General features: G+C 36.2%; 1 protein-coding gene across 4 annotated transcripts in view; it reads left to right on the top strand.

Annotated features, from left to right (window-relative positions):
- The window catches only part of GSTCD (glutathione S-transferase C-terminal domain containing), a 129,689-nt gene that overhangs the window by 82,629 nt on the left and 22,933 nt on the right, over positions 1 to 24,127 (top strand). For all 4 annotated transcript variants that reach the window (XM_042984090.1, XM_015537029.2, XM_042984088.1 and 1 more), the window contains 3 exons: positions 18,461 to 18,576; positions 18,739 to 18,783; positions 21,096 to 21,224. In XM_042984090.1, the coding sequence (XP_042840024.1) occupies positions 18,461 to 18,576; positions 18,739 to 18,783; positions 21,096 to 21,224 (290 nt within the window). The remainder of the gene's footprint in view (positions 1 to 18,460; positions 18,577 to 18,738; positions 18,784 to 21,095; positions 21,225 to 24,127) is intronic.

Raw genomic sequence — 24,127 nt, 5'->3', positions numbered from 1 at the left:
CCCTTACACCCTCAATAGTTTGTTTGTTTGTTCTCCTGGATCCTGCCCATCAGATAACAAAAATGCTGAATGAAATATCCCCCAGTTTTTTAAGTCCTCTCTTCCCCTACTTAGTCCTATAGCTACCACTCTTCTTACCTGCGATGGTTTCATTTGCTCTTCCTCCACTTCCTTGCCAATATTTTGTTAAAAAAAAACTGCTAACCTGTTTTTGTTTTTGTTTTTGTTTTGTTTTTTTAATTGCACAGATAGACCCAGGACTGAATACCCATGTAGCCTTCGTATTTTTTATGAAGGCCATTTCTACTATTTTGTCTTACTTACATTATCTCTTTAATGCATTCATTTTTCCTGAATCATTTGAGTATTCCTTATAGACTTTGTGACACTTCACCCCAAAATGTTTTCTCATGTATCTCCTACAAGAGCATTCTCTTACATAACCACCATCCAATAATTATACACAGGAAATTTAGCATTAATACAATACAATCAGCAAATTTACTGACCATATTTAAATACTACCGATTGTTCAATAACACTCTCATTCTCTAATATCCAGTTTCTAATCAAGGATTATACATTGCTTTTAGTTGTCACGTTATCTTTAGTGTTCTTTAACCTAGAACACTGGCCTTTAAAATTTTTCTTGTTTTGGGGCACATGGGTGGCTCAGTCAGTTAAGCATCCGACTTGAGCTCAGGTCATGATCTCACGGTTTGTGGGTCCAAGCCCCACTTCGGGCTCTGTGCTGACATCTCAGAGCTTGGAGCCTGCTTCAGATTCTGTGTCTCCCTCTCTCTCTGACCCTCCCCCACTCATGCTCTCTCTCTCTCTCTCAAAAATAAATGAACATTAAAAAAATGTTTAATTCTTCTTGTTTTGTATGACATTGACTTTTTCCTTTTTGAAGAATCTAGGCCAGTTATATTGTGGCATATCCTCAATTTGGATTTATCTATTACCTCCTTCAGATGGAAGCTAAACCATTGGCAAGTGTACAATATAATGACTCCCAAACATTTTTGGCAGGTGTATCACAGAGTTGATGTTATATCTCTCTGAGTGCACCACAACAGCAAGCACATAACAGTTTGACACATTATTTATGATAAGTTTGATCACTTGGTAAAAATGGGTTCTCTTACATTTCTCCATTGTAAAGATCCTGGCTTCCCTTTGTAATAGTAAATAATCTCTGGGAAGCTACTTTGAGCTGTCTTGTTCCCCAGTAGTTTTTTGCCAATGGTTTTAGTGTCCATTGATGATTCTTACCCAAATCAGTTATCACTGTGGTCATGGTAAAATGGTGATTTTTGAATTTCCGTTATGCCTTATCCACTTCTTAGTTGTCCTTCTCTCTTGAACCCACAAAAATCAGTCTTCTGCCCCACCACTTCAGCAAAACTGCTATTGCCAAGGTCGCAAGGACTTCCATTGACCAAATATAAGGAAGAAGTCTCAATCCTTATTTTCCTTTCATATCAACTGCATTTGACAAAGTTAATCATTCCCTTCTCCTTGAAATACTTTCTTTAATTGGCCTCTGAGAAGCCACTAGAATGACTCCTTGTCAATCTTCTTTTCTGGTTCTTATTTAGCTTCCAAACCTTTAGACATGAATAAAAAAACCTCAGGATTTAGTCTTCATACCTCTACTACAACACAGCATGGCAGTATGATTATTCTAGTTGCTCAGGCCCAAAATTCTGGAGTCATACTTGACTCTTTCTTTTATCCTCTTCATCCAATTCATTAGCAAATTCTGTCATCCATATCTTTAAAATATATAACCTAACCTAACCACATTTCCCCATGTCCATTACTCTATCCTTAGTCTCAGCAACTATCATAACTGGCCTTGACTATTTTTGCAGTAGTAACCTAGTCAGACTCCCTGCTTCTACCCTTCCTTGCCTATAGAAATCCTTTCAAAAAGTCAAATAATGTCACAAAATCCATCTAATTCAAAATAAAATCCAAAATTCGTACATAGATTATAAAGCTTTATATATTTTGGCCCTTGACTACTTGTTTCATCTTCTCCTCTGTCAGCCTCCTATTTGTTATCCCCCTTGTCTGGAAAACTCTTCCTTCAGATAATTCATATACTTCATCACTTCATTCAGATCTCAAATATCACCTTATCGGTGAGGCCCTTTCATATTTTTCCATCTAAACTAAGTCTCTCCTCCACTCTTTGTCCCCCTCCTCTGTTTACTTTTCCTCTTAACTCCTGATGTAGTATATGCTTTTTTGCTTTGTGTATATCATCTGTCTACCCACCATTGGAATGTGTGTTCCATGGAAACAGGGACTGCTATGTCCCCAACCCTCAGAGCAATGCTTAGCACACAGTAGGCACATAATAAATATTTGTTAGTTGGCTGTTAGAATTCCTTTTACTCTTCTATTATTGATAGAGAGAAAATGGGTTTTTCCCTCACCTTCAGTGAAAGTTTTAGTTTTGCAACTGCTCTTTTTTCCTTTCAAAACATTGTTTGCAATGTTTTAAAGTCTACCTTAGCAAAGAAATTATGTTTGTGTGAATTGTATAAATTAATTGGTTATTTATAATTTTGCTCTTTGTAATTACTAATTGTGGTATATTTTCTCTCAGTGTTTGGATATGATTCCTTAAAAGGCAACTAAAGTTCTCATATGTTAGCCTATTACTGTTTGTTTTTATAATAAGTGAAAGTACAAAGTCTTTTACTAGATCACTCATTTATGGATTTTAAAGCCCATCAGTACAACAGTGTTTATTTTAATGTTCTGCATAATTCTCTAGGAGTCTACCTGTTTTCTATTAGTTCATGAAGGGAGAAAGGTCTGGCTTCTTTTATTAACTTGAAAGTAAAAACTAATCACGTGTTATAAGATTAGAGTAGACTAATGGAAATTGATGGAAAATTTTTGATGAACCACCATCTCCTCGTGTTTTATTGTTGTTGTTATTTTTGTTGTTATTGTTCTATATGTTTTTTTTTCTGTGTATCCTAATGTGGTATTTAAATAATGCAGAAATACCTAGGACTTCAAATGTGATTTTAGCAGTTCTTGGAAGTGATCAAGATATGCATCTTCTTTTAGAGAATAAGGATATTGCATGCCCGTTGTGTGTATATGCAGCTATATAGGTGTTACTCATAAATGTTCTCATGCTACCATGTCTGTACCTTGAACATCAGATGATAGATTTTAGGGCTATTCATTAGGGAGGACATTTTGATGTTTGTATTGAGTATCTAGAAATGTTAAATTTTAAGCCTCATTCTCAAGTTTGCATAAACATTTAGCTATTTCAGTGCGTATAATTAAACAATGCACCTATTTTAACTGTGATCAACACTATCAGAGTATTTCAAAAGTTTACATTAAATATGTTACATCACTTTCTTGTCTAAATTAATATTTGAGAAGAAATATTATGAAGGCTAATGTCTTCAAGCTTTTAAGCCTAGCTTGTATGACTCTCATGTTCAAGAAAAATGTTTTTGGTGCCTTTTGTTCCTTTTTATTGATGACTCAGTCACTTGTGCCTAACTAGCATGTGACTGGGTTTTGTGGTTATGCTGTGCAATTTCTGGAGGTTCCTAGAGATACAGTTGTCCTGAGATAGGAGGTTTTATAGTCTGAAGAGTCTGATTTGTGTCTTTGTTGACTCACTGCATTCAGTAGAACTGAATTTGAAGGATGAGTAATCATTTCTAAGCAGAGGAGGGATAAAACAGTATTCTCTGAAGTGGGTTCCTAAAATAGTTCCTAAGGAGAATTAGATAGTAAAAACAGGGGCGCCTGGGTGGCTCAGTCGGTTGAGTGTCCGGCTTCCGCTCAGGTCATGATCTTACAGTTTGTGGGTTCGAGCCCACATCGGGCTCTGTGCTGACAGCTTAGATTCTGATTCTGTGTCTCCCTCTCTCTCTGCTCCTCCCAAGCTCATGCTCTGTCTCTCTCTCTCCTTCAAAAATAAATAAAAACATTAAAAAAAGAATTTTAAAAAAAGATAGTAAAAACAGATGATTTGTTGTCAGATGGTTTGGGGAAAAACTGTTTTTTACACTGAGACTCCTTAGAGCCTTTATTATGCCAGCGGGCATTGTGATTCTCCAAAAAATTGCATAATGTATGAATTTCCTAAGAGTACCTGATGGTGGAAGCCACTTTTTCTCCCTCCCAATATCTCTTAATATCTTGACATACTAGTGTTCCACAACCAAAGCTTAATAAATGTTAATACTTCTATGTCTTCACAGCTTAGACTTTTAGGTGCAAAAGTAATGGTCAATAGCTGATCGGAAACTATAGTTTCACAATTGTGTATGCGCAATTGTATATGCACAAAACCAACCAAACAAACAAACAAAAAGCCAAAATAATCACAGCCCTCTTGACATTTACTTGGTCAAGGAATACTTCCAAGATTCAGGTAACCATTCGAAACAATTTTCAGAAACTCAGAGCAGAAGAACCTGGAAGTAAATTTGAATTTGGGATAGGTGAACTTTTCTTTTTAGAAAGATGTAACTTCTCTCTTCTCTCTCTCTCTCTCTCTCACAACACTTGCCTTGAATGTTCTATAACCACCAAGATAAGTCCTGCATAATTTTTTTCTTTACTAAATCAAAGCCATTTATACACATGCTTCAAGTCCAGCACTCCTACTGTTTGACATTTTTCTGAAAATTTGACTTTAGCATGACTTTCATGCTGATTTTGAGATTAGAATTAAGTATATTACCAAAATACAAAAGAATGATGTTCAATAATGGTGAGAATTTCTCTGGTGTCAGAAATACAGATGAAGCGTATCTATACCACGTGGGGGAGACAGTATGTTCTACATACATAGTGATGTAGAAAACTTTCTATTTATTTCTCTAAAACAGACAATAAACCGTATTAATATTTAACAGACAAATTGGTAATCCTATATTTTTGGGTCCTGTTCAAAACTATTTTACTATCAGTAATAGATAGAAAGGCCCTGGAGGGAGACTTAGCAAAATTCAAACCCTGGCTCCAGTATGCTATGTGACCAAAGCAAGTTACTTTATTATTTTAGTTCAAATTTATTCATCTGACATCATAGTAACAGCACCAACATCGTGACAAAGGATTGAAATAGTAAATAAAAACATGCTTAGCACACTGTAATCATTCGGTAGTGCTAAAAACAGCAAATAAGAATATCCATTCAGTACTACTTGGCAATGAGCAGGAATGAAATCATGCCATCTACAGCAACGTGGATGGAACTGGAAGGTATTATGCTGAGTGAAATAAGTCAGTCAGAGAAGGACAGATATCATATGAAACTTAACAGTAGACCATGGGGGAAGGGAGGGGGGAAAATAGTACAAACAGAGAGGGAGGGAGGCAAACCATAAGAGACTATTAAATACAGGGAACAAACTGAGGGTGGATGGAGGAGTGGGGGAGAGGGGAAAATGGGTGATGGGCATTGAGGAGGGCACTTGTTGGGATGAGCACTGGGTATTGTATGTAACCAAAGAATCATGGGAATCTACCCCCAAAACCAAGAGCACACTGTATACACTGTATGTTAGCCAATTTGACAATAAATTATATTGAAAAAAAAAAGAGAACATCCATTCAGTGACTACACACACACACACACACACACACACACACACACACGATGAGAATAAATATATATAATTGTAATTATCTTTCTCAAACATCCCTACCTCCTCTCCACCTGAAGACTGCTTAAACAGTTCCCTTATGGAATGCTTTTTCTTTTATTTCCCATGGCTGCTGCTTTTCATTTTGATCTGAGTTTTGTTAACTGCTAAATGAAGCTTTTCTGGACTATCTAATCTAAATATTCACCAAGTTAATTTCAACCATATATGATTTTAATTTTCTCCACATCATTTATCACTTGATTTAATTTTTGTCAAACTCCTTTCACTGGAATCTAAGAGTCTCCCTTGTTCTCCATTGTCTAAGGTCCTAACACCTTGGGAAGTGTTTTAAAAATATGTGCTAAATTAATAAACTACTCTGTAGAGATTATCGTGAAAAAATTTCAGAAAAAAAGAGGGAGATTCAAAATTCCAGTTTAGGAAAAAATGTCAGTTCCTGCTTTCCACTGCCCTACCGAAGCCCTGAACTATTATATCTGTGTATCAGTAAACTCGGGTCTCCCATATGACTCAGTTTCAGTGTGGCTTTGCTCTTTTAGATCTGTCATCTCTTGTGATTGAGGACAGGGCCTGACCACCAACATGTCTCCCATGGTATGTCCTTCCCCTTCCTAGTCTTTTGTATTTCTCCCTTTTCCTCAATCCTACTGGCTAGACCACTTCTAAACACTACTGTTGCTAGACCTATGTGAATATCAATACTTGTCCAGATTTAGTTCCTTTTGAATACTAATTTGGACCACTTTCCCCAGTCCCTACCCATGCCTATTGCTGGGTTAGTCCCCATGCTCTTTTTCTCTCCATCCTCTCTTACTGTTGAGGTCCCAGCATTCTTTAATGTTCTATTTGTATAAGTTAGGCTCACAAGATTTGAGACCATCAGAAACAGAAAAGAGTAGGATTGAAATGTAAGACTTTCTTTGAGTTTATGTGGTCCCTATGTAACTTGTAATAACTACCACTGCCTTGGAGTGTTCACTTTTAGGCAGAATGACCTTTTTTTTTTTTTTTTTGAGAGACAGCACAAGCCAGGGAGGAGGAAGAGGAAGAGAGAGAATCTTAAGCAGGCTCCATGCCCAGTGTGGAGCCCAACGTGGGGCTTGATCTCACAACCATGAGATCATCACTATGAGATCATGACCTGAGCCAAAATCAAGAGTCAGATGTTTAACCAACTGAGCCACTCAGGCACCCCAGTATAAGAACCATTCTTTATTTTGGTTATTGTCATAACACCTAGCGCCATTTCACATATAGTTAGGTGCCTTCATAATACTATTCAATGATGATAATCCTTAAAAGCCCAATGTTAGGATGTCATTCTGGTCATCTATTGCTGCACAAATAATCACCTCAAAGCTTAATGCCTTTAAATAACAATTATTGATTTTATTCACAAACCTGGGATTTAGTATGGCTTGGTGGGAGAGCTTGTCTACTTACACAGTATCAGCTGGGGGAGGTGGGCTTGACTTCCTAAAGTACGGTGCTGTGTTCCAAGAGCAAATGACTCAAAAGACAGAAAGTGGAAGCTGCCAGAAATGGACAGTTTTGTTTCTGTATTACACTGGTCAAGCAATCATAGAGCTCAGATTCAAGGGAACAGACAAAGAAACCACCTCTTGATGGGAATACTATTTATCAATATAGCATTAATATTATTAGAGAATTTGGGATTATGTCACCTTATATATTCACCATTTTTGTTTTTTTAATGTTTATTCAGTTTTGAAAGACAGAGAGAGACAGAGCATGAACAGGGGAGGGGCAGAGAGAGGAGGAGACACAGAATCTGAAGGAGGCTCCAGGCTCTGAGCTGTCAGCACAGAGCCTGAAACGGGGCTCGAACTCATGAACCATGAGATCATGACCTGAGCCTTAGTTGGCCGCTTAATCGACTGAGCCAACCAGGTGGCCCATCATTTTTTTAATCAAAATTAAATATAGTGAGCAAATCAAACAAGAAAATCAGTAGGTCAGATCATAGTAGAAATTCGAATACTACACACAAAAGAAGCCATTTTTTGAAATTGCTTCACTCTGGGAAAGTTAACACTCAACACTTGAAGCTATATTAGAGTATCACTTAACCTAAATACTTTGAAACATACCACACTGGAAGCCAAATTGAGGATTACTTGAATGATATCAAAAAGTTAATAAAACTATTAACATACCTTGCTGTTGTTAACTTAGGCCTCTGAAAGAGGGGGAATAAATAAATACCTAAACTATTTTTTTAGAGTTCATGGTTTTTTGTTGTTGTTGTTCTAAAGCATTTCAGCGTGGTTTTGTGGGCAATTTGGAAGATATTGTGGCTTTTTTTTTTTTTAACTACATTCCAGGGCAAAGTAATGTTTCCTTTGTGTGGTCTAAATAGCGTTTAAATGGAATGAAAATATATATGTTCAATTAACTCTGGGATCTGGTATTCTTAAATCAAAATGTTTTATGCATCTTCGAGAAAAATACTGCAGGAATCAGAAGGTTTTAAAATGTCTACTGTTTATTGTATTTAAGCCCTTCTATAGACAAAACAAGTTTTGACCTGACAAATAATGTGACTACATTTTCTCCAACTTTCTCCCTCAACCCAGCATCTTGCTTAAGTATTTTTTAGTTATTAGATTTTTAAAGATGCTCTAAAATTGGATATGGGAGGATAAAGGTGCGTGCTGTGTTCAGGCAGCATCTGCAGATCTGCCTAACATGAAAGATCTCCCACATCTATTTTCATTTCTTTCCTCGTGGATAATCCGATTTTGCAACAAATTGATTGCTCAACCTCCCCATGTCACTTTTCTATAAAATCAAAAAGGTTGCTACAGTCCCACGGCAAGGAAATCGTCTCTTTCTGGGAAAGGTGACACTCAAAGGTCAATTCATTAAACAGAGTGACTTATGAGACCTCTGAATAATGTCTTGGTGATATATTCCAAAATGTTGAGTCCAAAACTTAAATTGATCTTTTTTACTGGTAAGCCTGCTCTTGGAAATTTTACTTAGAGGAAAATCTGAAATAAACTGCATTTTATGACTGATTCTGAAGAACTACATTTTTCCCCTAAGATGCAATTACTAGGGAAATCCCTCATTTTCTTCCTAGAAAGCACCTCATTTCCTTGAACTCACACATAGAAAAAAGTATCAATGATGAAATTTTGATATCACAATTAGTCAAAATCATCTGTTTAAGAGATAGTAAAGTCATAGTGGAAAGAAGACTGAACCTGATGTATAGAAATTCTTGGTTAGAGTCCCAGCTTTACTACTTACCAGTTGTGTGTCTTTGAGCAAGTGCTAAGTTTCAGCAACCTCATTAAGGCTCAGTGTCTCATTTGTAAAATAAGGAAAATGTCATCCACTCTGACAACCTGACAGTTTGGAGGTTAGATTGTATATCAAATATGCAAGTGCTTAATAAATTGCAAAGCATCTTAAAAACAGGAAGTGTTACCAACTATTTTAGAAACTTTGATGAAATATATATGGATTTTTGTAAGTTGTAGCTTAAAATTTCATTAAAAATATATTGTACAATGTGGTTAATACAATATATTTTCTAAGCTCAAATAAAATGCTTTGAATTAATTAAACAAGACATAACTTTTTTTAACATTTATTTAGAGAGAGAGAGAGAGAGAGACAGCATGAGCAGGGGAGGAGCAGGAAGGGGTGGGAGGGAGAGAGAGAACCCCAAACAGACTCCACCCTGTCAGTTTGGAGCTTGACTCAGGGCTCCATCTCATAAACCATGAGATCATGACCTGAGCTGAAATCAAGAGTCAGATGCTTAACCAACTAAGCCACCCAGATGCCCCAAGACAACTTTATTAAGGACAGAAACCAGATGTTACACATCTTTGTGTTCCTAACATTGTCTAGACCAGTTAGTTCTATGTAGATCCAGTTGGTTGGGTGATTCATTGGTCAATGATTGACTAAGATTATGTATGAGGTCATTATTCCTCAATTTAGAGAGGAATAAATTGGCCTTTTTTAACATTTTGAATTTCTAATTAGTAATTATTGAATGCTCTAATACTGTGTGTAACAAAATTATGAGAGTGAAAATAACCATCACACTGTTGTTGCATGATTGTTGTCTTCATAGGCTACACTGTGGTGTGTGTGAATGGGTTGGGGTGGGGAAAGAGGAAGAAGGTTATCAGATCATTAGTATCCCTTGTTGCAAGAAAGTTGTCACTGTGGGGTTAGCATGGCTAAGAGGATTCATGATGCTAGCCTGCAACTAACTTTGAAAAATGTAAATCAAAGGACTTTTCTAAATGTTTAGTGTTTCCAGTAAGTAATCTCCAAAATTTAGAGCAAAATCGTGCCAAAGTGTAAATTTTATGTTGCTGCTTATTTTCATGCACCAACACATGAGTTTCTTTAGGAATTTCATTCCTGCCTTTCTAGCTCTTTCCAGTTTTTCTTTAAATTCCAGTTAGTTAATATACAGTGTAATACTAGTTTCAGGTATACAATTTAGTGATTCAGCACCTACATACAACACCTGGTGCTCATCACAAGTGCACTTTTTAATCTTCATCACCTACTTGACCCATCCCCCCCCCCCACTTGCCTCCCCTCTGGTAACCTTCAGTTTGTTTTCTACAGTTAAAAGTCTGTTTGTTAGTTTGCCTCTCTTTCTTTTTTTCCCATGCTCGTTTGTTTCTTAAATTCCACCTATGAGTGAAATCATATGGTGTTTTTCTTTCTCTGACTTATTTCACTTAGCATAATACTGTCTAGCTCCATCCACATCATTGCAAATGGCAGGATTTCTTTTTTTTTTTATGTCTGAGTAGTATTCCATTACATATATATCCCATTATATATATTATATATAATATATATCCCATCGTGTATATATATATGTATATACATACATATACATATATATGTGTATATATATATGTATATACATACATATACATATATATGTGTATATATATATGTATATACATACATATACATATATATGTGTATATATATATATATATATATATATATATATATACAACGTCTTTATCCATTCATCAGTCAATGGACATTTGTGCTGTTTCCATGGTTTGACTATTGTAGATAATGCTGCTATAAACATCAGGGTGCATATAGTCCTTTGAATTAGTATTTTTGTATGCTTTGGGTAAATACCCAGTAGTGCAATTTTGCTGGAGCACAGTGTGGTTCTATTTTTAACTTTTTGAGGAACTTCCACACTGTTTTCCACAGTCACTGCATCAGTTTGCATTCCTACCAACAATGTATGAGGGTTCCTTTTTCTCCATATCCTTGCTAACACCTGTTTCTTGTGTTTTTGATTTTAGCCATTCTGACAGGTGTGAGGTGATACTCATTGTACCTTTGGTTTGTATTTCCTTGATGATGAATGATAATTGAGCATCTTTTCATGTGTCTCTTGGCCATCTGGATGTCTTCTTTGGAAAAATGTCTATTCATATCTTCTGTCCATTTTTTAATTGGTTTATTCATTTTGGATGTGTCAGATATGTCATTTGCAAATAACTTCTCCTATCTCATAGGTTGCCTTTTAGTTTGATTGTTTCTGTCACTGTGCAGAAGATTTTTATTTTGATGAAGTCTCAAGTTTATATTTGCTTGTGTTTCCCTTGCCTCAGGAGACATATGTAGTAAGAAGTTGCTCCGGACAAAGTTAAAGAGATTATTGCCCATGTTCTCCTTTAGTATTTTAATGGTTTCCTGTCTCACATTTAGGCATTTAATCCATTTTAAATTTTTGTCTAGCTTTTGATATAGCTTTAAATAGCTGCTTTCTTATTCCTTCACCAAAGTTCTCAGAAACTTTTCCATTCCCATCTAAAACTGTTTTGTAGTTGACTTCTTTTACTATTTCAACAAATATCAGCATAGCATTGATAGCTAACTTGTTTTCATGCTTAGTACCCGCAGAAGTCAGCATGTGACCTTAAAATCTAACTTGTCTTAATTCTACACAAAATGAATTCATTAAACTTTTATTTATCACCTGTTATGTGCCTATCAGTCTCCTAACACTCTTTCCATTAAATTGCACCCAAGTTCATCTACTCTGGAAAAATCATCTGTATCTACTTCAGAGAAATAGAAGCAATTTTAGCTAATGGTTCTTTTGATAGTTAATATAATTAATTATGCCTATATACCATTTAAAAAAAATTTTGAGATATAATTGACATACATTATTTTAGTTTCAGGTGTGCAACATAATGATTCAATATTGGTATGCGTGGTCAAATGATCACCACAATAAGTCGAGTTAACATCCATAACCATACATAGTTATAGAATTTTTTTTTCTGGTGATGAGAACTTCTAGGATCTACTCTATTAGCAACTTCCAGATATACAATACAGTATTATTAGGTATAGTTGCCATGCTATACATTACATCCTCACGCTTATTTATTTTGTAGCTGGAAGTTTGTACCTTTTGACCCCCTTCACGCATTTTGCCTCCTCCCACCCCCACCTCTGGCAACTACCAAGCTATTCTTTAGATTCCACATATAAATGAGATCATATGATATTTGTCTGACATATTTCATTTAACAAATGCCCTCAAGGTCCATCCTTTTTGTCTCAAAATGGCAAGACTGCATTCTTTTGGATAAGTGAATAATATTCAATTGTATGTCTATATACCACATTTAATCCATCATCTGTTGATGGACACTTAGGTAGTTTCCATATCTTGACTATTATAAATAAAGCTGCAATGAACATAGTGGTGCATATATCTTTTTTTTTTAATGTTTATTTATTTTTGAGAGAGAGACACAGAGTGTGAGCGGAGGAGGGGCAGAGAAAGAGGAAGACACAGAATCCGAAGCAGACTCCAGGCTCTGAGTTGTCAGCACAGAGCCTGACACCAGGCTCGAACTCACAAACCGCCAGATCAACACTGACTGAAGTCAGACACTTAACCAGCTGAGCCACACAGGCACTCTGGGTGGTGCATGTATCTTTTTCAGTTAGTGTTCTCATTTTCTTCAGATGAATACCCAGAAGCGTATGATAAATTTTTTTTTTCACTAGTTAACCATAGTAGTGCTTTTTAGAATAAAAGATTAGTTCTTTTGGGTAGTAACAAAGAGTTTTAAAAAGTTCCATTTTCTCTTTGTCTTTAAAAACAATTATTACAAAAGTACTAAATGTAAACATTGTCAGGAGCAAGGAAAACTGGTAGGGTCCCTGGGTTCTAAAGCAAGAAAATAGGTTTCAAGCAGAGGGAACAAATTTTTAAAGCCACCACCTCACTGACCTTGATAAATTCAAGGAACTCACCATTGTTTAGAAAGGCTGGAATATGGGGGGATATATAAGAAAGTTCCAGAAGATGAGTTTGGCAAAGTAATGGGGCCCAGATCACTAGAGATCTTATTTTCTTAACAAGAAGTCAATTTTTTTTTTCTTAAGCCAACGAGGTGACTTTAAAGGTATTTTAAGCAAATAAGAGATATTTTAATGGGTAAATTTGGAAGGGACTTTAGTTAATATACACAGGAAAAGCATACTTTATGACAAGCTATGGCACAAAAGATAGGACCTAATGAGCATAACATTTCAGAGCAATGCCAAGGGAAGGGAGCCTGGGAAGGAGAGTGAGAAGGAGAATCCTATAAGGAGTCCAAGTGCTTTCTTGATCTAGAACACCAGGGTTCAAAATGAGTCAGTGAGTTTCAATGAGTTAATTCTATTTCATTTTCTTAATTAAGTTACTTAATGACAACTAGCATTAGTTGAGGTTGAATGCTTCAGAGAATTTTATTAATAATACGATCTGATTTGAGGGTATACTCTATCCTGAATAAAAATGATGCAGGCTAGCATTATAAGAGACCATCTTTAATATATAACAATGTAAAAATAGCAGTGCTGTCTATTCGAGTAGAACTTGTCTCTAAGGAGCTCTAAGCACATTAAATATTAAAGTGAGGCCATGTTTTCTCTACAGCACAGACAGGCAAAATAACAAGCAATGCTCTTTCCCATCTGGTCCTGCCTATAATTTCAGATCTACTTACGTTCTGCCACTTTTTCATTGATCCTCATTTTTAAGCGCATGAGCTAATTGAGGTTTTCCCCTAAATATGCCATATCATTCTTAGCATGCTTTCCTTGCCATCCTATCTGGTGAGTTTCTGTTCCTCCTTAAAGACTCAGCTGAAATGCCCCAAGTGTCTGTAAGTCCCTCTGTGAAGTCTCAATTATTTTCAATGCACATACATTTATTTTCCTTTATATAGTCCTTTTTATAGTCCTTTATTTTCAGTGCACATATATTTGCACATAATGAACACCTATCCCTTCTTTTTAGATACTGTTCCCTAAGGACAGGGACTATGTCTTAGTCACTCTGAGATATGTCCTCAGCATACAGACAGGTGCTGAGCATAGTAGGTGCCTAAGTGACTATTCCAAGCATGAAAACCATAGGCTACCCTGGGGCTAGGACCTGGGTTTCACTGTCTAGGGCCCTGTACAACATAAGTGACCATTCATCAGCTTGTCTTAAAGCCTCCCAAAAATAGTAAAATTTGCGGTTGCCCCTTTCCTCTGACCAGAGGTCCTGTCAGTGCCACTTTGTCTATTCGGTTGTCTTGTGCCTTCTCTAGAATAGAATAGCTCTGCTACATCCATGACTGTTAAAGAAATTTGCTCTTTTGATTTTATAACTTTCCAAACAAAAAGCATGTTTTTAAAAATTATCTACATCATTAGTTTTAGCCTTTTTTGTCTTCATATTTAATGATAAATTTTTAAAAAACTTATAGAATGTGGTTGGTGTGCTCTAGCGCAAAGAAAATACTTTGAAAACAAAGCAGCAAATGAATCTTTAGTAAAGAAGTCAAACGTGTATCCAGGCACCCAACTGCTTTCCTTTTACCAGGAAGTCATGACATTTAAGATGCTTTGTTGCTTTGGACTAAGAAATAAAAAATCAAGAACAGCATGATCTTGAGCATAATTTTAGACTGAGCAGGTATCCTGGCTACAAATGTGCACATTTCCTATCTAGGATATTGTTTTAAATTTTATTTTCCTTATTTGATGCTTTGGACTGGTGTTCCAATAAAGCTCTTCCTTCACTTAAAAATTGACTCTTTTATCTTTGTATTTTCTTTTTGGGCACTGCAAACAACACTGAAGTTGTCTAAATAATCAGGTTCCTCCTAACTTGAATTAGACAAGGAAAAGACTTGACTTTCACTGTGGGAGAATTACATCACAGAACAAATGACATCATTTGTATTAAAACACCTGATCATTTGATTCTTGAGTTTCTTTTTCAGTGATGACACTTAAAGAACCAGCATTTTTAGTCAAACTAAAAATAGATTGTAAATTTATGCTTATAAATGGTGTCTTAGGCAGAAGAATGTTAGCTAAAAATAGAAAGTGGGATTTGATTTTTAAATTAATGCCATGTCTCAAAATACCACTTTCTAACCTCGTTCATTGTATTTGAGATCCTGTTCGTGTTTCCAGGAGCTTCAAAACTGGAATGGGGAGGAGGAATGCTTTGTTAGAGGTGGCTTTTCCATAAAGCATCTGGGCATTATGCTACTGTGTTTTTAACTCAATCTGTGAGAGTATGTGCAGCTTAATAGTGCCTATTTATTTATTTAATATTTATTTATTGGGGGGGGGGCAGAGAGAGAGGGAAAGAGAGAATCCAAAGCAGGCTCCACACTGTCAGTACAGACCCCAATGTGGGACTCAAACCCATGAAACTTGAGACTGTGACCTGAGTCGAAATCAAGAGTCTGATGCTTGACTGAGCCACCCTGGCTCCCTAATAGTGTCTATTTAAACACAACCCTGAAAATTACCCCTTTGCCTTCAAACTTCATTTCAGCATGAATTCTTTATATGCAAAGATGGAATCTCAGCAAGAAAAACAGATCTTCATCAACATTTGCTTTTGAAACAAACCTAGGAAAGTTAGATAATTCTAAACATCTAGTAGAAATAATGGTACCAAACTGGATGTTAATTAGTTATTCCATTAAATAAATTTTTTTTTCTCCTTGTTCTTAACAAAGGTAATTTCTTTTGACTTTACGAAAAATCCTTTGGCTAAGAAATGTTAAGAAATCCACAAAGCTGAGACTAAAATGTTTGTGCTCATTTCTTGCCTCTTGGTGGTTTCCTCAAAAGGTAGCATTTGTGACTAGCTTTCCCACAGGGCTCAGAAATATTTTTCCCTTTTTGCCCTCTAACTCCCCTGCTTCCTCTTGTTGCTCTCCCTCTTCCAAATTAGAACTGCATTGCTAAAAGAAATTATGTGGAGAGGTGCCTGGGTGCCTCAGTTGGTTGAATGTCTAACTCTTGATCTCAGCTCGGGTCTTGATCTCAGGATCATGGGTTCAGACCCCATGTTGTGCTCCACACTGGATGTGGAACCTACTTAAAAAAAATTAGGTGGGGGCGCCTGGGTGGCGCAGTCGGTTAAGCGTCGGACTTCAGCCAGGTCACGATCTCGCAGTCCGTGAGTTCGAGCCCCGCGTCAGGCTCTGGGCTGATGGCTCGGAGCCTGGAGCCTGTTTCCGATTCTGTGTCTCCCTCTCTCTCTCTGCCCCTCCCCCGTTCATGCTCTGTCTCTCTCTGTCCCAAAAATAAATAAAAAACGTTGAAAAAAAAAATTAGGTGGATTGGAGCGCCTGGGTGGCTCAGTTGGTTGACCGTCCGACTTCGGCTCAGGTCATTATCTCGCAGTCTGTGAGTTCAAGCTCCATGTCAGGCTCTGTGCTGACAGCTCAGAGCCTGGAGCCTGCTTTGGATTCTGTGTCTCCCTCTTTCTCTGCCCCTCTCCCACTCATGCGCTGTCTCTCTCTCTGTCAAAAATAAATAAACCTTAAAAAAAATTAAGTGGATTTATGAATGGATGGATAGATGAATAAAAGTGTGATAAACCAGGGGCACCTGGGTGGTTCAGTCGGTTAGGTGTTGGATTCTTGATTTCAGATCCGTCATGATCTTGCAGTTTGTGAGTTCAAGCCTCTCAACAGGCTCTGCACTAACAGTGTGGACCCTGCTTGGGATTCTCTCTTTCTCTCTGTCTCTCTCTCTCTCTCTCTCTCTCTCTCTGCCCCTCCCCTGCTCACACACTGTCTCTCAAAATAAATAAACTTCTAAAAATTTTTTAAAAAAGAGTGTGATAAACCAAATATAGTAAGTTGTTAATGGTAGAATCTAAGTGGAGGTTATAAAGGCAGTCACTGTAAGATTCTTTCAACTTTGCTGTGTTGAAAATTGTCATAATCTTTTAGGGGTGGTTATCCAGGAAGGATAGGCTGACAGGAGCTTTCACATATTTTGTTTAAATTTTTCACAATTATATTATTAGAGAAAAATGAAAATAAAGCTACATGAAACTGTCTTCACAAATGAAATCATCAGACTATTGGTTTAAAGGCCCTTTATGTTTGAAATTCACATTAGGGCACACTAAATAATTAAGAATGTGTATAGTGATTTAGCTGTATGACGATGATCACATTATTACAATAGGAGATTGGTTGTATAAGTATGGCATATATAGTCAATGAAATACTATGCAGCCATTAAAACTTATGGTACAGAAATAAATGCACTGACATGGAAAGAGTTATAATGTTTTATATACTATCTTCAATATTATGAATTTCTAGATACACCTGGAAGTATGTGTATACAAAGATATTTGCTCTGAATTATTAGATTATGGATCTTTTCTCATATTTTTTCACATATTTTTTATTTTTTCCTAGAATAAAGATTTTCCAGTATTTTTATTTTAGTAACATAAGAAAGAAGGAAAACAGAAAAGAGAATAAAAGGAAAAAAAGCCAGGCTATTTTTCTGTGAAAATGGAGCAGGGAAACCTTGGTATCTGTAAATAACTTTTGATCAAGCCAAAAGATTATCTGGGTTTTTCCTTTTATCTATATCAATGAAATCTGCTCTCTATATTTTCTTAATCTTGCTCTTACAAAAAGTGCATTTGAAACATGTAAAAACAAATAATTTCATTCATTCTTCTGAAGTTATTTTCATGGACTTAACTAGTAGCTTTGAAGGAAAGTTAAGATATTTTCATGCTGTTAGGCCCAAGGCATTTCATACTTGGAAATGCTCTATCTTTAATCTCTATTGCATTAGATTTCTGTGTCTGACTCATAAGGAAAGGAAGCTTCAAAGCTGAAATGGTAAAATCTAATTTCTCTCTAAATACACTAAGCATTGATACATTTCCGACAATGTGACACCTATGTCCCGAGTATCCTCACCAAAATAACTAAGAGTTCAAGGACATGCTGATTAAATAGTAAGAATGTTTTTATTTATTATAAATCTGTTTTGTCCAAGGAGATTTAAACAATGAGCTAGAATTAGGTAATCTTTGCAATATGTCTCTGGTAGAGATAGAGGGAAGGGACTGTGACTCTTAACTTTTATTCATCCAGTAAACATTTACTCAGCACTTTGTGTATGACTCTGCGATTAATATTTCACTTATTGTTTCCTCTCTAGAAGATGTTTTTTCAATGACAATCGAAAGAAAAATTGGATGTGAATAAAAGTAAAAATATGCATAGAGAGATTTCATTTCTGGGTTCCAGGTCTCTGGTCCTCTCTTCATGGATTATGTGGAATTTGTAACTCATTTATATATTCACCCCTCTTCCTGGACGCTGGCCATCCATTCTCTGAGTGCCTTCTCACTCTCTCACAATGCCTACCATTTCATTGTCTTCACTTCTTGTCTTCCCCAGGCAAAATGTCCAGTGATCGAGCTTTAAGGAAGCAACAGCAGTTAAACAACCTTGTTTATGTGGTGACAAGTCAGGCCAAACCCGGTGACAGAATTGTGGATTTCTGCAGCGGCGGGGTATTATGTCTCTCCTCTTATTCTCTTTAGCCTTCCCCCGACTGTGTGACTTTACTGTATTACATTCAGAGTCATGTTTTTATTTGGCAAGACTGCTGTCTCAGAATGAGAAGAAAGCATTAAGGACCCGAGTTAACTTGTTTCTTTTTCTGCCTTCTCCAGGGCCATGTTGGCATTGTCCTTGCTCACATGCTGCCATCATGCCAGGTAAAAATCTGAATAGCAGATAAAGGGAAACATTGGAAAACTATGCAATTCAGTTAGCTGAGTCTTACCGCTTCCCTTTGAATTTATAAGCATTCATTCAGGTCACATATGTGGCACAGATTTTTTTTTTTTTTTTGGTCTTTGAACTAAACTTCTAAGAATCTTTAAAAAAGTAAAGTAGGACCACAGTACAGTTTTAACTTTTATAAAAGGGTTATAAATTTCTTTAAAGTTTATTTATTTATTTTGAAAGAGACCAAGACAACCTGAGTGGGGGAGGGGCAGAGCCAAGCTGCAGAGCCCAGCAGAGCCTGACATTGGGCTTGAACTCACCAACCGTGAGATCATGACCTGAGCCAAAATCAAGAGTCGGTAGCTTAACCAACTGAGCCACACAGGGGCCCCTGAAAGGGTTATATTTTTAAATAATGTATAGAAGAAATAATGATTCTGTGGTTAAATAAAATAATGAATGATGAAACTCGTTTAATTGTCAACATAATTTTATACTGGAAATACTAGCTTCTGACCCTTGTTAAGCATATCCTTTCAGTATCTTGATTTTTATCCATTGTATCAAAATTGTAACAGCAATAACAAAATTTGTCAAAGAAAAAAATAAACTCTAAATTTACCACACTCATCCATCAAATGCTTTTCTCCCCATATTCTTAACATCATTGTCCATGAGGGTGCTTCTTACTGCAGATTCTGAAAAATGCAAAAACGATTTTAGTCACCAGCTTTCACTCAGTATGTTTTTCCCTATTACAAATAGTTTCAAATATCATTATTAAAATATCACTAAAATGTGACTACATAGTATGTTTTTAAGTAAATGTACCACAGTTTATGCAGTGGTTGCCACTATTTGTTAGAAGTTTGTTATTTTTAGTCTTCTGCCATATGAAATCATTTCCTCACAATGACCATCTTTTAGCATAAAAGTCTAGAATTTAATGTATTTAAAAAAATACAAATCAGCGGGTGGGGGAGAGGGGAAAATTGGTGATGGGCATTGAGGAGGGCACTTATCGGGATGAGCACTGGGTGTTGTATGGAAGCCAATTTAACAATAGATTATATTTTTAAAAAAATACAAATCAAATGGGGCAGATTCTTTGCTTGTGAACTTTCTAGAAGGTGTAAAATAATCATAGTGATTCCTTGCAGAAGGGAAAGATGAGCATAGACTGGCCAGAAAGACATGTAACAGAAAGATGGGGAATGGAAGGTATTATTCTTTCCCTTCCTTAGAAAATGAGAGGCAAAATGAACAAGGAATCCTGGGAAAAAATAGCAGGTGTCTGTTTCATTATCAAGGAAAGTAACAATTTTCTTGGTTGGAGTTAGAGGAAGAAAGCTCATAGAGTAGAATCCTGGAGAAACAAAGGCAGAGATATGGGGTCTTTTCCCCCTTCCCAACAATTCTGGAAACTTAGAGACATTGAGCCTGGAGAGGGGAAATCTTGGATAGAATAATGAATGGCCAGAAAGCCTTAAACCAAGTATACTCTGACAGGTTTTTTTATACAAAGGGACCCAGGATGTTTCTGTGAAGACAAGCATAAGGACAAAATAAGGGTAGAATTAGAGATGATAGTGATGAAAGGGACTTAATTCTGCCCACTTTTCTCTCTCTAGACCCATAATCCTTTCCAATCTTCATTGGCCTGCATTCCTAGAGACTCCTAACTGGTTACCCTTCCTTCTGCCTCACCCCCACCAATCCATACTACACATTGCAGCAACGGAACCTTCTTTTATCACATGATCTGGCTCCCGTTACCTCTCCAGACTCAATTCTACCCTCCACACCCTGTCCCCCACTCTGCATCACCACCATGCACCGTGCCCAGAGACACCAATGTTCTCAGTTTTTCAAACACCCTGTGTCTGTCTCACTTCCCACTTCATGCGTGTTTCTCTCTCTGCTTGAAACACTCCTCCATTGCTCCAGCTAGTTTCTATTCATTGTTCAGGCCTCAGCTTCTATATTATTTTCCGTGTTAAATGGCTGAAACCTTCCTTAGTCATCAAGTCTGAGTGCTGTGATGACACATGATATGTCTTTCGTTAAACACTTACCACTGTATTGTAATTGCCTGTTTCTCTTCTATCACTCCATCCATAAGGTGCAAGAACTCAAGGGCCTTGTTCAGTTTTGTAACACACTATCTGGTGTACTTCCTGGCACAGGACAAGAATCAATGAATATGTTCTACATGAAAGCTTAAATGCAGTAATAATATTTTGCCCTAATGTCTGAATTATGTTACTGAATGTACTTTTGTTTCCTGGATGAAATCTAGGTTACGTTAATAGAAAACAAGGAACTATCATTAATTCGTGCTAAGAAGAGAAGTGATGAACTAGGTTTAAGCAACATTTGGTTCATTCAAGCAAATATGGAATATTTTACAGGGATGTTTAATATTGGGGTAAGTAATCAAACAATTTCAATTTCTTCAGTTAATTAAGAAAAATTATATGCCTTAGACTAAATAAAGGAGATACTTTTATATTCTTTGCTAGCAAGTTTATAACTTGTGTTTTCTACTATTTATGAAGTATAGCACATTAATGAGTATGATTTCATTCATAGCACTTCACCATTATGTGACCGAGGTAACATTTGTTCCTCTCCCAGATATGAACTTAATTTTCTTCACTGCAGAATCCCCAGTGCCTAAAACTATGTTTGACATGTAGCAAGTGCTTACAAATAGTTATCAGTGGAATGAATGAATGATTTCTAATGACAACGACTTCCCTTGGTTTATTTTACATTTTTAAAAGATAATGAAAGAAAAACAAAGAAATGTTACTGTTATTCCTTGTATTTGTTTTATTTGTTTTTAATTTTTTTAATGTTTATTTTTGAGAGAAAGAGAGAGAGACAGAGCGGGAACAGGGGAAGGGCAGAGAAAGAGGGAGACACAGAATCTGAAACAGGCTCCAGGCTCTGAGCTGTGAGCACAGAGCCCAACACGGGCTGGAACCCATGAACCTTGAGATTGTGACCTGAGCCAAAGTCAGAAGCTCAACAGACTGAAGCGCCTAGGCACACCTCCTTGTATTTCTTTTAAATACTTTTTTCTTATTATTAATGAACAATATGCTCAATACAGAAAAATACGTAATAATATAAAGAAGAATCACCAGTATTTCAATACTGAAAAAATGAATACCGTCGAAAACCTTTGGTCTTTATATATTCTTGCACACATACAAATGCATGTTTATACATATGTTACTATCATTGACATCATACTACATAGATCTTGGTTTACTGAACATTGTCATAAATCTTTCCCCTACTCATCAATAATGTTTCTTTTTCTTCATGTTGTTATAATGTGTAATTATTACTATGATGGATATCTTATGCGTTAAGACTTTGATATGTTTGCCAAATCACTTTCTAGGAAAATTGTGCTAATCTGCACTCCCGACTGTGTGTGTTCACACAACATACACAATAGGAAGGTCTAGCTGGAACTCTTCTTCAATTTCAGAAACTCAGACTTTCGTAGTTCTTATAATTTTTGTCCAGTGAGGTTCATTTCTTAGATATCCACTACTGAAAATTTGTGGGGTTTGTTATCTTTTGCAGCAAAAATGTATGCAGTTTGTTTCCTTTGTAGACATGATCCAGATGGGTTATGTCAAGCCAAGCCTATAGGAAGAGAAGTAAGCTATTAATAAGGAAATTCAGGAAAACGCAGATATCCAAAACAGCAAATTCAAATTGATTATATATTTCTGTGCAACCTAAAATTTACGTAAATGTTGATGTAAAGGTTAAAACTTCTCCCACGAAATGAGCCATTAAGCCAATGCCCATGTTACCAGTACACCAGGCATAATATTTAAGGTGACAAGATATTGCTACCCATTTACTCAACTCTCAAATTACAAAATTTGCATCTTATTAGCCACATGTCTCCTTAGCCTTCTGTGGCTTATGGGTGCTAAAACATTCTGGCATATTCTTGTAACTTGCAAGGTCATAATTCACTAACACCAACTGAAAATGTTTATGTCTTTTTTGATGTGATATTTTCTCTATATTTCATAATAATATAGTCATAATGGCCTTTTTCTTTCATTATTACTTTTGTCAAAATATATAGAAAATTAATTAAAATTACTTGGAAGATTAAACCAAAATTAGATTTACTCACAAGAAAATAATTTTCCCCAGGAGGATAATTGAGGTATTGTCACTAGATAAATCAAACTGATTGCATCAGTGGCTCCAGCTCTTAAATAGATTACAGTGAAAATAGTGTAGCCGGAGAGGAAATTAGAATAACTAGGTATTGGAAATGCATTAAAACTGCATTAATCCATGATCTGGTGATATTTTCAATAAGGGTTTAGTTAGCATTTATCTTTGCTTAGTAAATACCTTTTCCTTTTACCATTTTTCTTTAGATGTAAAAATAATGATGTAAACTAGATTTTAAGGAGAGAATCTTAAAGTCTTGGAACCAGCTATGTTTAGGAACTTTAAACAAATCATATATGTGTGTGTGTGTGTGTGTGTGTGTGTGTGTGTGTGTGTGTGTGTGTATCTTCCACCTACTGTACCTGCCCAACATAACCAGAATCAATGAGGTAATGTTATTTGTTCCAAAGGGTCATTTTGTAATTTCTGGCTCACACTGTACTTATTTGAGAAATATATAATCCTTACAAATACAAATGCCTGATAAGCTTATAAAAACATTTAAAGTCTCAATACATTTTAACTTGAACAACAACAATATTCCATTCATGCTCTTAATATTTGTAAAGATTTTTGAAAAATATGCTCATTGACTGCAGGGCTTCAGCGAGATAAGCCTAATCATACAGGAGTTTTACATTTTTACTTTACATGATATTTGCAATGATTTGTTAATGACATAAAAATTAGTTACAGTGGTAAACAAAGAAAATAAACATAATGGTAAAGAGTATGGATTTTGATACTGGCCAAGCTTGTGCTAAAATCTCAGCTTGGCTGCTTACTGGCTGGATGGCCCCAGGCAACTTATTTAAACTCACTAATCTTCAGTTTTTCCATATATCCTCATATTTTCCATATATTTGGCATAAAATATCTGGCTCATAGGATATTGATACAATGTATGTGAAGCACTTAGGAGGTTGTCTGCCATTTAGGAGTACTCAATAAATTGGGCCTCATCTTACTCTGTGCAGTATGATCTTAACCATGTAAAAACTGATTTTAAAAAGGATGGGAGGTGGGACCCCTGGGTGGCTCAGTTGGTTAAGCGTCTGACTCTTGATTTTGGCTCAGGTCATGATATCACAGTATGTGGGTTTAAGCCCT

The sequence above is a fragment of the Panthera tigris genome, chromosome B1 (genome assembly GCF_018350195.1).
Source record: "Panthera tigris isolate Pti1 chromosome B1, P.tigris_Pti1_mat1.1, whole genome shotgun sequence".
NCBI classification, from domain to species: domain Eukaryota; kingdom Metazoa; phylum Chordata; class Mammalia; order Carnivora; family Felidae; genus Panthera; species Panthera tigris.
This window is presented reverse-complemented; position numbering and strand designations above follow the sequence as displayed.